Genomic DNA, 12,905 nt, shown 5'->3' on the forward strand with positions numbered 1-12,905 from the left:
TTGGAAGAAGTGCAGCCAGAGTGCTCCTTGGAGGCCAGGATAGCTAAGCTTCGTCTCTCATACTTAGGACATACTGTCAGGAGGGACCTGTCGCTGGAGAAGGAGATCATGTTTGGTAAGGTGGAAGGTCAGAGGAAGACCCCCAGTGAGATGGATTGTCAAAGTGGCAGCATCGATGGACTTAAATGTGGCAAAGCTTGGCAGTTTGAGCTCATCAGTCACTCGTTGGAAACCCTTTACAGGGTCGCTATGGGTTGGAACGGACTCGACGGCATTTAACAAAGCAAACTTGCAGAGTCCTGGTATGGCACTGTAGGGTAAGCACTGGACTGCAAGGTCCTCAGAAACCCTCCTCTACAGGGTCGCTATGAGATGGAAACGGACTCACCAACCACCACATACTTGTAGCTCTTTTGAGGTAGTCTGTGCCCTGGGCAGTTTGTTACGGGGAGGAGCCTCGCCCGCCATTCCCTCCTCTGTCCTTTTCCTGTAGCACAGCCAGCCGGGAGATCTTCCCGGGCCCGGCAGTTTAGCCTCTTCAGCTGATTTCTCTGTGAGTGACTCCCCGGGAAGGAATGCCCTCTGAGATGGTGATTCCGATTTCTGTTTGAAAAGCTTATCCTCTGTTGCTGAGAAATGAAAAAGAAAATATTCTCTGTTTTGGTTGGAACTGCACAAAACCAAAGTTGTGCGTTCTCATGCTCCCCGGGCAGCGGTGCTTACCTCACAAGCACTATTTAGGGAGCGGAGCTGTCTTCTGCTGGCCCCCCAGAATAATGCTGTTGTGCAGATAAAGACCCAAACAAGGGGGAGCCCTGCGTATGGAAATAAGCAAACACACCACCCTGCCAGACCCCAAACAGCAGCCGTGTAGGAAAGAGCGTCCAGAATTCAGCTCATTTAAAGTTTCACACTGAGGTTGGAACCTCTGAGTAGCTGGGAAAACCAGAGAGGGGCACTGCTGAATACGTCACAGGCCCGCAAGGGTTTGCCTGAAAACACTGGGGTCAAAGCCGGTTTCCGGCACTATATGGTCCCCCGCACGAGCCGTCTCGGGGTCACGTGGGAGTTCATCACAAATGCAGACTCTCGGGTTCTGCTGAGCCAGAAGCTGCATTTTCACAAAACTCCCAGGTAGCCTGTATGCACTGCTCTGGGCCCTTGGGCAGGAAGTGCATATGAACCCACCGGCGACCCGGTGGACTGGAGGTGACGGCTTGTCCTGTGGGATGAGTGACCTCCCTGGTCTGTGGTCACTCCTCAGGCCTCTTTTTCTGGTTTTCTTTCAGCCGTATCAGCAGCGACAGCTTTCTATGTGACTGCCAGCTGAAATGGCTGCCCCCGTGGTTGAGGGGGAGGATGCTGCAAGCCTTGGTGACAGCCACCTGTGCCCACCCACAGTCCCTGAAGGGCCAGAGCATTTTCTCCGTGCCCCCGGAAAGTTTTGTCTGTGGTAAGATGTTCTTGTGTGGGGGGAGGAGGAAGCTGTGATCAGAGAAACGCCAACCCAGGGTTACAAATCAGCTGCTGGATGCAATTCATTTCCCACTGAAACCACACATAGTATTTACCGGAGAGTTGCCTCATGATGTGGTTCTTAGACTCTGTAGAATTCATGAGAAGAGAGCATGAATTGGTAGTTAAAAATCCAAATAACCAGTTACAGGAAGACTGTTCTGTTGTTTCAAGCTGGCCCTGGTGCCTGGAGTGAGCTGTGAATTTACTCAGGGTATGAGCCTGGGGTTTTAATGTGTGTTTCTTTCCAACCCTAAGAATGAAAGGTTAAATACAGGAAGAGCGAGTCTCAGGAGTATCGTTGCCCTAGTATAAACAATTCCTTGATGTTGACTTCTACTCTTGCTGTTCCTCGTACCTACTAAAATCTCCTTTCCTTCAGGTTGTTGTAGCGTAGCCCGTGCCATCTTTTGGGAGTGAGTATCTGAAACCAAGTTTGGTTGCCAGTAGCACAGAGAATGTTGAAGAGGAGAGAGATAACACACATCTTCCCGTTCCTACAGGCGGGATAAGTCCTCACCGTCAGGACAGGATCCAAGAATGAAACTTGAGTTCTCCTTGTGTTTGCTCAAAGCAGGAGCTTAGTGGTGATTTCCAGGCTGAAGGTGGGCTGCTGGGCAGGTTGGGTCCCAGCTGAGAGTCCCCTCCTAGCCCCAGGATCCCTGCTGTGGTGGTCCTGACCAGAGTGCATATGGTGGTTGCAGGACCCTGGTGGTGCACTTCTCCGTCGTAGTTTTTGGCTGTAGCGATTGTCAGTGTGCCTGCTAGGCTCAAGTTGCCTTCCACCAACTCCCAGCACTTCTGAGAGTAGACACTCCAGGGAGAATTCCAGAACAGAGTTATTGATGTAATAGCAGCCTTCCAGGATGACCTTTACTTAATGATCAAGAAGGAAAATGGAACTATCTCTTACCAGGATCTCAAAAGTGGGTCAAGGCCCCATTGAGATAGGACATTACACTAAGGGTGTGCACAGCTCCCATTCTTGGTCACAGAATAACTGTGTAATTAATGGTCTAACAAGTCACCAGGCTCTTGCCCATTAAACACTTTCTAGCACTCCCTGTAGTTCACCTTCTGTGGCCTACTGTATGATGCCTACTGTAAGAAAGGCCCAGAATATGGAAGTTTGTAGAGGCACAAAGGAGATTAATTGTTGCCTAGGGCTGGTATGAATAGCAGAGAAACACTGTTAGATATATGCCGGAAAATGAGCCCCTCAGGTTGGAAGGCACTCAAAATGCCACTGGGGAAGAGCTGCCTCCCCAAGGTAGAGTTGACCATGATGACGCGAATAGAGTTAAGCTCGTGGGAGAAAAGCCTACAGAATCTTTATTTGCTGATGGACACAATTCAAAATGAAACAGCTGTAAACATCCATTGAAAATCGGAACATGAAATGTATGAAGTATGAGTCTGGGAAAATTGGAAGTTGTCAAATGTGAAGTGGAACGCATAAATATCAATATCCTAGGCATTAGTGACCTGAAATGGACTGGGATTGGCCATTTTGAATCTGACAACCACATGGTTTACTACGCCGGGAATGACAAATTGAAGAGGAATGGTGTTGCGTTCATCGTCAAAAAGAACATATCCAGATCAGTCATGAGGTACAATGCTGTCTGTGATAGGATAATATCCATATGCCCAGTTAATACCACTACTATTCAAATTTATGCACCAACCACTAAAGCCAGTGAGGAGGAAATAGAAGAATCCTACCAACTTCAATCTGAAATTGATCAAACATGCAATCAAGATGTATCATTACCGGTGATTGGAATGCAAAGGTTGGGAGCAAAGAGGAAGGATCAGTAGTTGGAAAACATGACCTTGGTGATAGAAATGATGCTGGAGAACACATGATAGAATTCTGCAAAATAAATGATTGGTTCATTTCAAATACCTTCTTTAGACAGCATAACAGACGACCGTATACACATGGACCTCACCAGATGGAATACATAGAAATCAAATTGACTATATCTGTGGAAAGACAAGATGGAAAAGCTCCATATCATCAGTGAAAACAAGGCCAGGGGCAGATTGTGGAACAGACCGTCAATTACTCATACACAAATTCAATCTGAAGCTGAAGAAAATGAAAACAAGTCCACAAGAGCCTAAATATGACCTTGAGTATATCCCACCTGAATTGAGAGATCATCTTAAGAACACATTTGCTACATTAAACACTAAAGATTGAAGACCCAGAAGAGTTGTGGGATGACATCAAGAACATCATACATGAAGAAAGCAAAAAGTCATTAAGAAGACAAGAAAGAAGGAAAAGGTCAAAATGGATGTCAGAAGAGACACTGAAACTTGCTCTCCAGTGTAGAGATGCTAAAGCAAATGGAAGAAATGACGAGGTCCAAGAGCTGAACAGAAAATTTCAAAGATCAGCTCGAGAAAATAAAGCCAAATATTACATCAAAATGGGCAAAGATCTGGAGTCAGATAACCAAAAGAAGAACACGCTCAGCATTTCTCAAGCGGAGGAAACAAGCAAAAATTCAAGCCTCGACTTTCGTTATTGAAAGATGCAGAAAGCATCAAGAGACGATGGAAGGACTACACAGTCACTGTACCAAAAGGAGATGGTTAATGTTCAGCCGTTTCAAGAGGTAGCATATGATTAAGAGCCAGTGATACTGAAGGAGGAGGTCCAAGGTGCACTGCAGGAATTGGCAGAGAACAAGGTACCAGGTTAATGAATTAAAAACTGAAATCTTTCAAGAAAGTGAGGCGGCACAGGAGGCACTCATTCATCTCTGCCAAGAAATTTAGAGGAAAGACAACTATCTGGCCGACTGATTGGAAGAGATCAATGTTTGTGCCCATTCCAAAGAGAGGTGACCCAAGAAAATGCGGAATCATCAGACAATCTCTTTGATATCCCAAGCAAGTGAAGTTTTGCTAAAGGTAATACAGATATAGCTACAGTCATACATTGACAGAGATCTTCCAGAGGTTCAAGCCAGATTCAGAAGAGGCCGTGGAACAAGAGATATCATTCCTGATATCCAACGGATCATGGCTGAAAGCAGACAATACCAGAAAGATGTTTACCTGTGCTTTATTGACTACACAAAGGCTTTCGATTGTGTGGATCATGACAAGCTATGGACAACATTGCCAAGTATGAGTATTCCAGAACACTTAATTGTGCTCATGAGGAATCTGTACCAGGACCAAGAGGCAGTTGTTTGAACAGAGCATGGGAACACTGAATGGTTTAAAAATAAAAAAGGTGTGCCACAAGATTGTGATCTTTCACCATACTTATTCAGTCTGTATGCTGAGCAAATAATATGAGAAGCTGGGTTCTGTGAAGAAAAACGTGGCATCAGGATTGGAGGAAGACTCATTAACAACCTTCGATGATACAACCTTGCTTGCTGAAAGTGAAGAGAACTTAAAACATTTACTGATGAAGATCAAAGAGCACAGCCTTCGGTATGGATTGCATCTCAATGTCAAGAAAACTAAAATCACCACTGGACCAATAAACAACATTTTTATCAACGGAGTAAAGATTGAAGTTGTTAAGGACTTCATTCTTCTTGGATCAACTATCAACACTCACGGAAGCAGCAGTCAAGAGATCAGACGACGTATTGCATTAGGCAAATCTGCTGCACAAGACATTTTGAAAGTGTTGAAGAGCAAAGATGTCAGCTTGATCCAAGCTGTGTTATTTTCAGTAACCTCATATGCATGCGAAAGCTGGACGGTGAATAAGGAAGAACATAGAAGAATTGATGCTTTTAAATTATGGTGTTGGAGAAGAATATTGAAATTGCCATGGGCTGTCCATAGAACCAGTAGATCCGTTTTGGAAGAAGTGCAGCCAGAGTGCTCCTTGGAGGCCAGGATGGCCAAACTTCATCTCTCAGACTTCGAACTTATTGTCAGGAGGGAGGGACCAGTCACTGGAGAAGGATATCATGTTTGGTAAGGTGGAAGGTCAGAGAAAAAGAGGAAGACCCCCCAGTGAGATGGATTGTATTTTGTTCTGTTGTACATAGGGTCGCTATGAGTTGGTACTGACACGATGACGCCTAACAACAACATACTGTAAAGGGGGAATTATTAGAAAGTGAATGTAACTAACATAAAATTCCCCCCTCCAGTACAGAAGTCTTAGTTGACAGGCTTCCCCACCCCCCACCCCCACCCCCTGTTATCATGCTGCTGACTTCTGACCTCTGTGGTCAGCCAGTGTGGCACTGTAGGATTAGAACTAGACTCTAGACTGCTCATGACATGGTCTGTGGTTCCCACCTACCACCCCCTTCTTGGAAATGTTGTACTGGGTTGCTATGAGTCAGAACCAACTTCACGGCACAGAACTCCTCCAAGGTTGATTCTTTGTCTTAGGATTGTTCATTGAGCTTCTTGGATGTGGAGGTTAATGGTTCCTACCAGAGTAGGAGAAACTGGGCCAGTTCTTCCAATGTTCTTTTCATATCCTTGTAAAATGTCCCCTTTCTTAGACTCCCCGTCATTTGTATGTTGGTCTGCTTGTTGCTGGCTCATAGGTATGTGACCCTGTTCGTTTATTATTATTTTGCTTTTTGACTGAGTAACGTATTTTCAAATCTCTCGGGTTTGCTGTCACCTAGGTTCTGCCCTCCAGTCCCTCGGGTGAAGTTTTCATATCACTTAACTGTACTTCCAGCTCCAGAATTCTGTTTGGGTCACTACATAACGGTGAAAAACTAGTCTTCCCTTTTCCTTCAATTCCTGTGGACGTCTCATTCCACTGATTTTCATTTAAAGCTTTGTGGTGGTGAGCAACGGCTACTGATCATTGTCATCAATGGCCAGGAATACGGTTACTAGATAGTAACAGTGACATATTGCTAAGACGGGACCATTGATGGGTTCCTAGACCACTCCATACCTCACAGTCATGGTTAGGCTGCCAGGGAGTAGGCGCATAGGTGGTGGTTAGAACTATGTGCTGAAAGAAACGGGACGAGGACCAGTTACGATGCCACGAAGTTCAATTTTTCTTAATGAGATTCAGCTTTTTATTTTTTTGTTTTAAACCAACACTCCATGGATTGTTTTAAATGTTTGCTGGTTAATTTCTGTAATTCTGAAAAGGATGATTTTGACCATTTCCGCTGGGGTTCATTGCTTTGACGGAAGCCACAGATTGAGAGGGCCTTCCTTTGCAAACATTTTATATGTACAAGACAGCTTCCAAAAGTTCATGGAAAAAGTGGAATTTAAAGAGAGCAGATTTTTCCCACGACCGTTTTGAAGGTCCCTCATTTACACCCTATTCCTCCTGTAGTAAGGTTTCTGGGTCAGGCTGTGCAGTTATAACTGGTTCATGCCTCTTAGTATAAAGTGTGTTTTGTATAAAAGTCTGTAGGTAAAGCCAGTTGTCATCTCGAGGAAACTTCTGGTTAGTCTGATCATTTAGTACTGGTAGATTTATTTTCAATCAGGGATGACTCCTGGGCATTTAACTGGATCAAATACCTGTGCCCCAACTTCTTTCCAGTGCTCCGTGTTGCTGCGAAGTCACAGGGACCAGGAAAAATGTGTGTCGTGGATGTTTAACAATGTGCTCACTCACTGTCTGACACATTTTCCTGGTAGTTGGGTGACTTACATTTGGTCCTTTACCCCCAGATGACTTTCCGAAGCCGCAGATTATCACCCAGCCAGAGACGACCATGGCTGTACTGGGCAAGGATATCCGGTTCACGTGCTCGGCAGCTAGCAGCAGCAGCTCTCCCATGACCTTTGCCTGGAAGAAGGACAATGAGGTTCTGCTCAACGCAGACATGGAGAACTTTGCCCATGTCCGTGCACAGGGTGGGGAGGTGATGGAGTACACCACGATCCTGCACCTCCGTCACGTCACTTTTGGGCACGAGGGCCGCTATCAGTGTATCATCACCAACCACTTCGGCTCCACCTACTCACACAAGGCCAGGCTCACTGTGAATGGTATGGAAAGGGCATCTGGTGGGGGTGTTACTATTCTCTTATGCCACACCTTTCTGCTCCCTGTTGTCCCTGCCAGAGATGGTTACCATAGGAGACGTCCTCCATCCACCTCACTGGGATGTTGTCATTACATCTTGCTGTCTTGGTGTGCCCCACAGCAAGCACATTTTACACATTGAAGGGTTATTCACTGAGCGCTATAGGGTATTTTTGTGTGGCTTTAGTTTTAATCCAGTTTTGGTAGATGAATTTGTGGGGTGAAATTGTGGAGTTTTATTCTTATCCCCCCATGAGTCCCTGGGTGGAGCTGTAGGATCAACACTGGACTGAGAACCACAAGGTTGGCATGCCATGATGAAATAGGTCAAGCTGTTTGAGCTTACCGTAGGCACCTTAGAAAAGACAGGCCTGGTCAAAGGGTCCAGCTCAGAGCTGAGTGCGCAGAGACAGCTATGATGGCAGGACGCCGGCAGCCCCTGGAAGCCCGCTGCTGTGCATTTAAAGGGAGGGCATCCTCCGTGGCCATGGTCAGACATGGGCAGGAAGCTTGCCAGGAGACTGTGATGGTCTGTGCATCTAACTTGCTGTGTTTGTCTATTTCAGTGTTGCCATCATTCACCAAAATGCCCCATGACATTGCCATCCGGACCGGCACCATGGCCCGCCTCGAATGTGCTGCCCGGGGCCACCCCAACCCCCAGATTGCTTGGCAGAAGGACGGAGGCACAGACTTCCCCGCTGCTCGGGAGCGACGCATGCACGTCATGCCAGACGACGACGTGTTCTTCATCACTGATGTGAAAATAGACGACATGGGAGTGTACAGCTGTACCGCCCAGAACTCAGCAGGCTCCGTGTCCGCCAATGCCACCCTGACTGTCTTAGGTTCGCTTACTGAGGTCTCCATCCTAGGGTACTTACAGGCAGGGTTTTTCCATCAGCTCTGTGGAGCTTGGAATACGTAGATGAGCTGGGGTTGCCTAAGGTTTTCTTGGAGTCCAGGTTGTATGGTGGTTAACGCACTCGGCTGCTGACCAAAAGCCTTGACCCCAGCAGTTGCTCCATGGGAGGAAGACAAGACAAGTCTGCACCTTATAGAGTGTTGCCTTGGAAGCCTTCTGGGGGCACTTTACTCTGCCCTAGGGTTGCTGGAGTTTGGGTTTTGATGATTGTCCTCAATGGATGGCTCCATTTCTTAAAACAAAGTTACAGCCAGTGAACTAAGAGTCTTCATAGGGTGTAGGGGTCAAATTCTAGTGAGCTTGCCCTTTGAATTGGGCAGGAAGGTCTTGTTTAGGAGGACGACTCTGGTCCTGGGGTCTAGAAACCAGAGACCTTTCAAGCTGGAGGTTCGTTCTCTTCATTGAAGCCGTCCCTAGAAGGCTTTTAGGATCCAGTCGGCAGCTCTCCTGGAGGTGTTGGATAGCCCTTTATCTAGAAGAGAAGGCAGCTCTGTAGTGACCAGGACCAGAAGAGTAACTTGAATGATCTCTACTGACTTCTTGCAGAAACGCCGTCCTTGATGGTACCATTGGAAGACCGTGTGGTGTCTGTAGGAGAAACCGTGGCACTCCAGTGCAAAGCCAGTGGGAGCCCGCCGCCTCGCATCACCTGGCTCAAGGGGGACCGGCCTCTGGGCCTCACTGAGAGACACCACTTTACCCCTGGCCACCAGCTACTTGTTGTTCAGAACGTGGTGGTGGAGGATGCAGGCAGGTACACCTGTGAGATGTCCAACGCCCTAGGCACTGAGCGAGCCCACAGCCAGCTGAGTGTCTTGTCCACCACTGGCTGCAGGAAGGACGGGACCAGCATGGGCATCTTCACCATCGCCGTGGTGTGTAGCATCGTCCTGACGTCTCTGGTCTGGGTGTGCATCATCTACCAGACCAGAAGGAAGAGCGAGGAATACAGCGTCACGAACACAGGTCAGATGGACTTCTGGGGAGGAGGGAGGCCAGGGCTCTTGTCAAGAACATCAGTACATTTAGGACTACAGAACCTCTGGAAGGTGGCCATTCTGCGTAGCTGAGGCTTTACGTCTGTGGGCACTGTTTAGAGTCTGTTATGAACTCTGCTTGTAGGTTTCCACCCCATTGTTTCAGAAGCATGCTTGGAACAGGCCTTGTGTTGGGTTGCAGTACTTCTCTTACTTCTGCCTCCCTTCCCATCATTCTCTGTGTCTGAGGACTCAGCCACTGATTGAGGGAGGTTACATAGGCTCTGTGAACAGCTTAGAGGAGTGGATTGGGGCCCTGATGCCTGGCTCTCGTATCTCCTTCCAGATGAAACTATCGTGCCACCTGACGTTCCAAGCTACCTCTCCTCTCAGGGGACCCTTTCTGACCGACAGGAAACTGTGGTCAGGACTGAGGGTGGCCACCAGGCCAATGGGCACATCGAGAGCAACGGTAAGACCTCAGTGCCAACACAGTGGCCCTTGCCTGAGACCACTGCTACCCCGGGGGCTCTAGAAGACTGCCTTACAGTCACTCCATGCGTCCACGTCTGCTTAAGGAGAGCTGGGAAGGATATTTCTGTACAGGAGCAGAGCCTGCCTCTGCTGTGCACTAGGAGGCTTCAGGGAGGTTATGGAATTCTACGGAACTTGCCACAAAGCTGGCACCAGGGAGAGGTTTTTACCAGGTTCTGAGTCCTGCAGGCCACCTTCTAGCAAGGGAGCAGTAGTAGAAAATGTTTCCCTTGCTGGGCTCTAGGTCCATCAGTAATGCACCCATCTTAAGAAGAGTTTTTCAAAAGTAACTGTTCAGTAGCATTGTCCTCCCGTGTTTCTAACTGTGGGAATCTGTTGCAGGCCTGTTTCCAGAGGTGGATGCTCATGGTGTTGTGTACAGGCAGCCAAAGCTCTGTGTGGGCTTTAGTAAGGAACCCTGGAAAGTGACCGCTGAGCCCCATAAAACAGGTATAAGATGCGTGCGTCAGGACGAGGATTTTCTTCTGAAAATCAAAATTTGGACTGACCTACTCACTAAATGAAAAAGGCAACAGATTTACTGGTCTGATTTTGTCATCAGTGTACAGAGAGCTTTCTCTTAATTCTAGAATAGGGTGGAGACTTAGAAACTGACCCTTACACTCACCTGGGTGAGAAGACCCTTGAGTACAGACTCATGTGAAGTGCTGTCCATTGCATGGTGCTGCTGATCCTTGCTCTGACGGTCTCTGGCTTTCTCCTGCAGAGCCCAGCAGCCCGATCATCTGCAGTGATTACAACACTGATGTGGTCAGTTACTCCAAGGAGCAGCACGCCTTTCAGCCTCAGCCTGGGTCCGGAGACACAAATACACCCAGAGGCCAGGAGATCGTTTGGAGTGACCGAGAACATTCTCCACGTCTCCCAAGCAGCGGGACTGGTGGTGATGAGTCGCCTGCTGATAGTCGGGGTTCTGTTTACCCCAGTAACCATGACAGAATGCCTACGTCGTTGAAGAAAAAGCCAGTGGCACCTGTAGATGGGAAAGGTAGCGTGGTATTTACAGCCTTCTGAGGAACGCGTTGGGACCCGTTTAGCCATTAGCACTGCGGGTAGAAGGCCTGACGTGTTCATTCTTCTCTTGTAGGAGGCTCTTCTTGGACTTTAACAAGGTTGTGTGAGCTGGACTCCCTAGACCCACAGTCCTCATCTAGGCTAGCTTCAGGTAGCCCTGTGCTTACAGAGGCTGGCTCCAGCTTCCTCGATGTCCCCAGTGAAGGCCAGCACTTGCTTCTTCCCAATGGGCACCTAGCCCAGGCATGTAACTCCACTCCCGAGTCCACGCCGCTGACAGGACAGCTCCCCGGGAAGCAGAGTGTCCCACTGCTGTGTGCACCGAAGATCTAGGCTTTGTCGACCTCGGCTCTCGTCGTAGCAATCTCACCCAGGAAAGAGAGGTAGGAGAGGCTGTGAGGAAGCTTGGATCCAAGCGTCACTGATTTGTACATAGTTTTCACTTCCCATGTGGAGTATCAGTTGAGAGAACTTGCATCTGAAGCACAGAAATGCAAAAGGCTGTTGTGTACAAAAGGCAGGAAAAGTATTTGATACCATTGTATATAAGAGTTTTCAGAGATTTCATATATATTATATATCTTTTACAGAGGCTATTTTGATCTTTAGTGCATGGTTAACAGAAAAACAAGTGTACATTTTTGGCAATATTCTTTTTCATATCAGGTTGCTGTTGAATTTGGGGAGGAGGTTGGGATAGTTCTGGTGCCTTAATGCGTGAGTGGAATTTATAGAAGTGAAACCACATTTGCTCCCAGTAGTTGGTGGGGAGGAAGACAGTCCTTGGCATTCTTCTGCACGTGGGAAGCCTTGCAGACCCCAGGGCTCTCCAGGTAGGCCGAGCTGCTCTGAGTCCGCAGTCGAGCTCCGGCAGCGAGTGGATGTTCACCCACTGTAGGCAGAACAATTAAGCAAGCACTGCCTTTCTTCGGTGCTCACTTAGTAATAAAAGCAAACGTGGTCTTGTCAGGGGCATTCGGTTGTCCTTTTGAGGCTTTTTATTAACATAAAAGCTGCTGGTGTTGGTACCTGTGGATTCTTCAATAGTGATGTTTTCGTTTTGCCAATATGATTAAAATTGCATTGACCTAGAATGATATAAAAATATCCAGTTCTTTTCCGGGCTAGCTTATTTCTACTGAGGACCCAGAGCAGGCCTGTCCACGTTACCGTTAATGCTGACCTGGGTTCTGGGTGTATTTGCACTTTTAGGACCTATAACGAACCATCTTGTGCCAATGTGAAATGGAAACAAAGGGCCTTAAAATCTCAGAAATCAAATACCTTCAGCACAAAGCTGACGGTGAATGTTGACTGACGGTGAATATTGACAGTGGTTACCTGTTTTCAATTTCATTGTCAAATGTCATCACTGTTCCGAAAGGTAAGACGTTGAAAGTTTTCTCTTCAACACTTATGTTACTTCCACAAAATATGTGAATTTGCTGCTTCTGAGAGGCAATGTGAAAAGAGGAAGTATTACTTTTGTGTACAAAGTTATTTATTTATAGAAATTTTTGGTACAATGTACATTGGAAAACGTGTAAAATATGGAAGCATCTAACAAATGGCACTTTAGTGTCTTTAATAAAGGTTCATTTATAAATGTTAAGTGTGTGGTTGGGGTCCTTCTTCAGTGCACAGTAACCAGTATTAGTATCACACTGAATAGAAATCCAGCCATTCTGCCTTTAATTACCCTTTTTCCAAAAAAGAAGACTCATACATACAGCTGCACGGAAGAATTTCAACACCACCACTGAATTCCTGACATTTCTCCCTGTTTTTTTCCTAAACCTGGAAGCTCATTAGTCAAGCTTGAAAATCTGAGGGTATGGTGACCTCCCCACTGCATCCAATTCCCGGCACAAACCTTACTGATGAACACACTGTTTCCAGCGCCGGC

General features: G+C 47.1%; 1 protein-coding gene across 1 annotated transcript in view; it reads left to right on the plus strand.

Annotated features, from left to right (window-relative positions):
• The window catches only part of LRIG1 (leucine-rich repeats and immunoglobulin-like domains 1), a 136,082-nt gene extending 124,750 nt beyond the window's left edge, over positions 1 to 11,332 (plus strand). The window contains exons 12-18 of the mRNA XM_006865648.1: positions 1,290 to 1,453; positions 7,171 to 7,491; positions 8,095 to 8,376; positions 9,000 to 9,419; positions 9,777 to 9,902; positions 10,692 to 10,973; positions 11,073 to 11,332. Coding sequence (XP_006865710.1) covers positions 1,290 to 1,453; positions 7,171 to 7,491; positions 8,095 to 8,376; positions 9,000 to 9,419; positions 9,777 to 9,902; positions 10,692 to 10,973; positions 11,073 to 11,332 — 1,855 coding nt within the window. The remainder of the gene's footprint in view (positions 1 to 1,289; positions 1,454 to 7,170; positions 7,492 to 8,094; positions 8,377 to 8,999; positions 9,420 to 9,776; positions 9,903 to 10,691; positions 10,974 to 11,072) is intronic.
• The last annotated feature ends 1,573 nt before the right edge of the window (positions 11,333 to 12,905 follow it).

This window comes from Chrysochloris asiatica, unplaced genomic scaffold, assembly GCF_000296735.1.
Source record: "Chrysochloris asiatica unplaced genomic scaffold, ChrAsi1.0 scaffold00080, whole genome shotgun sequence".
NCBI lineage: Eukaryota > Metazoa > Chordata > Mammalia > Afrosoricida > Chrysochloridae > Chrysochloris > Chrysochloris asiatica.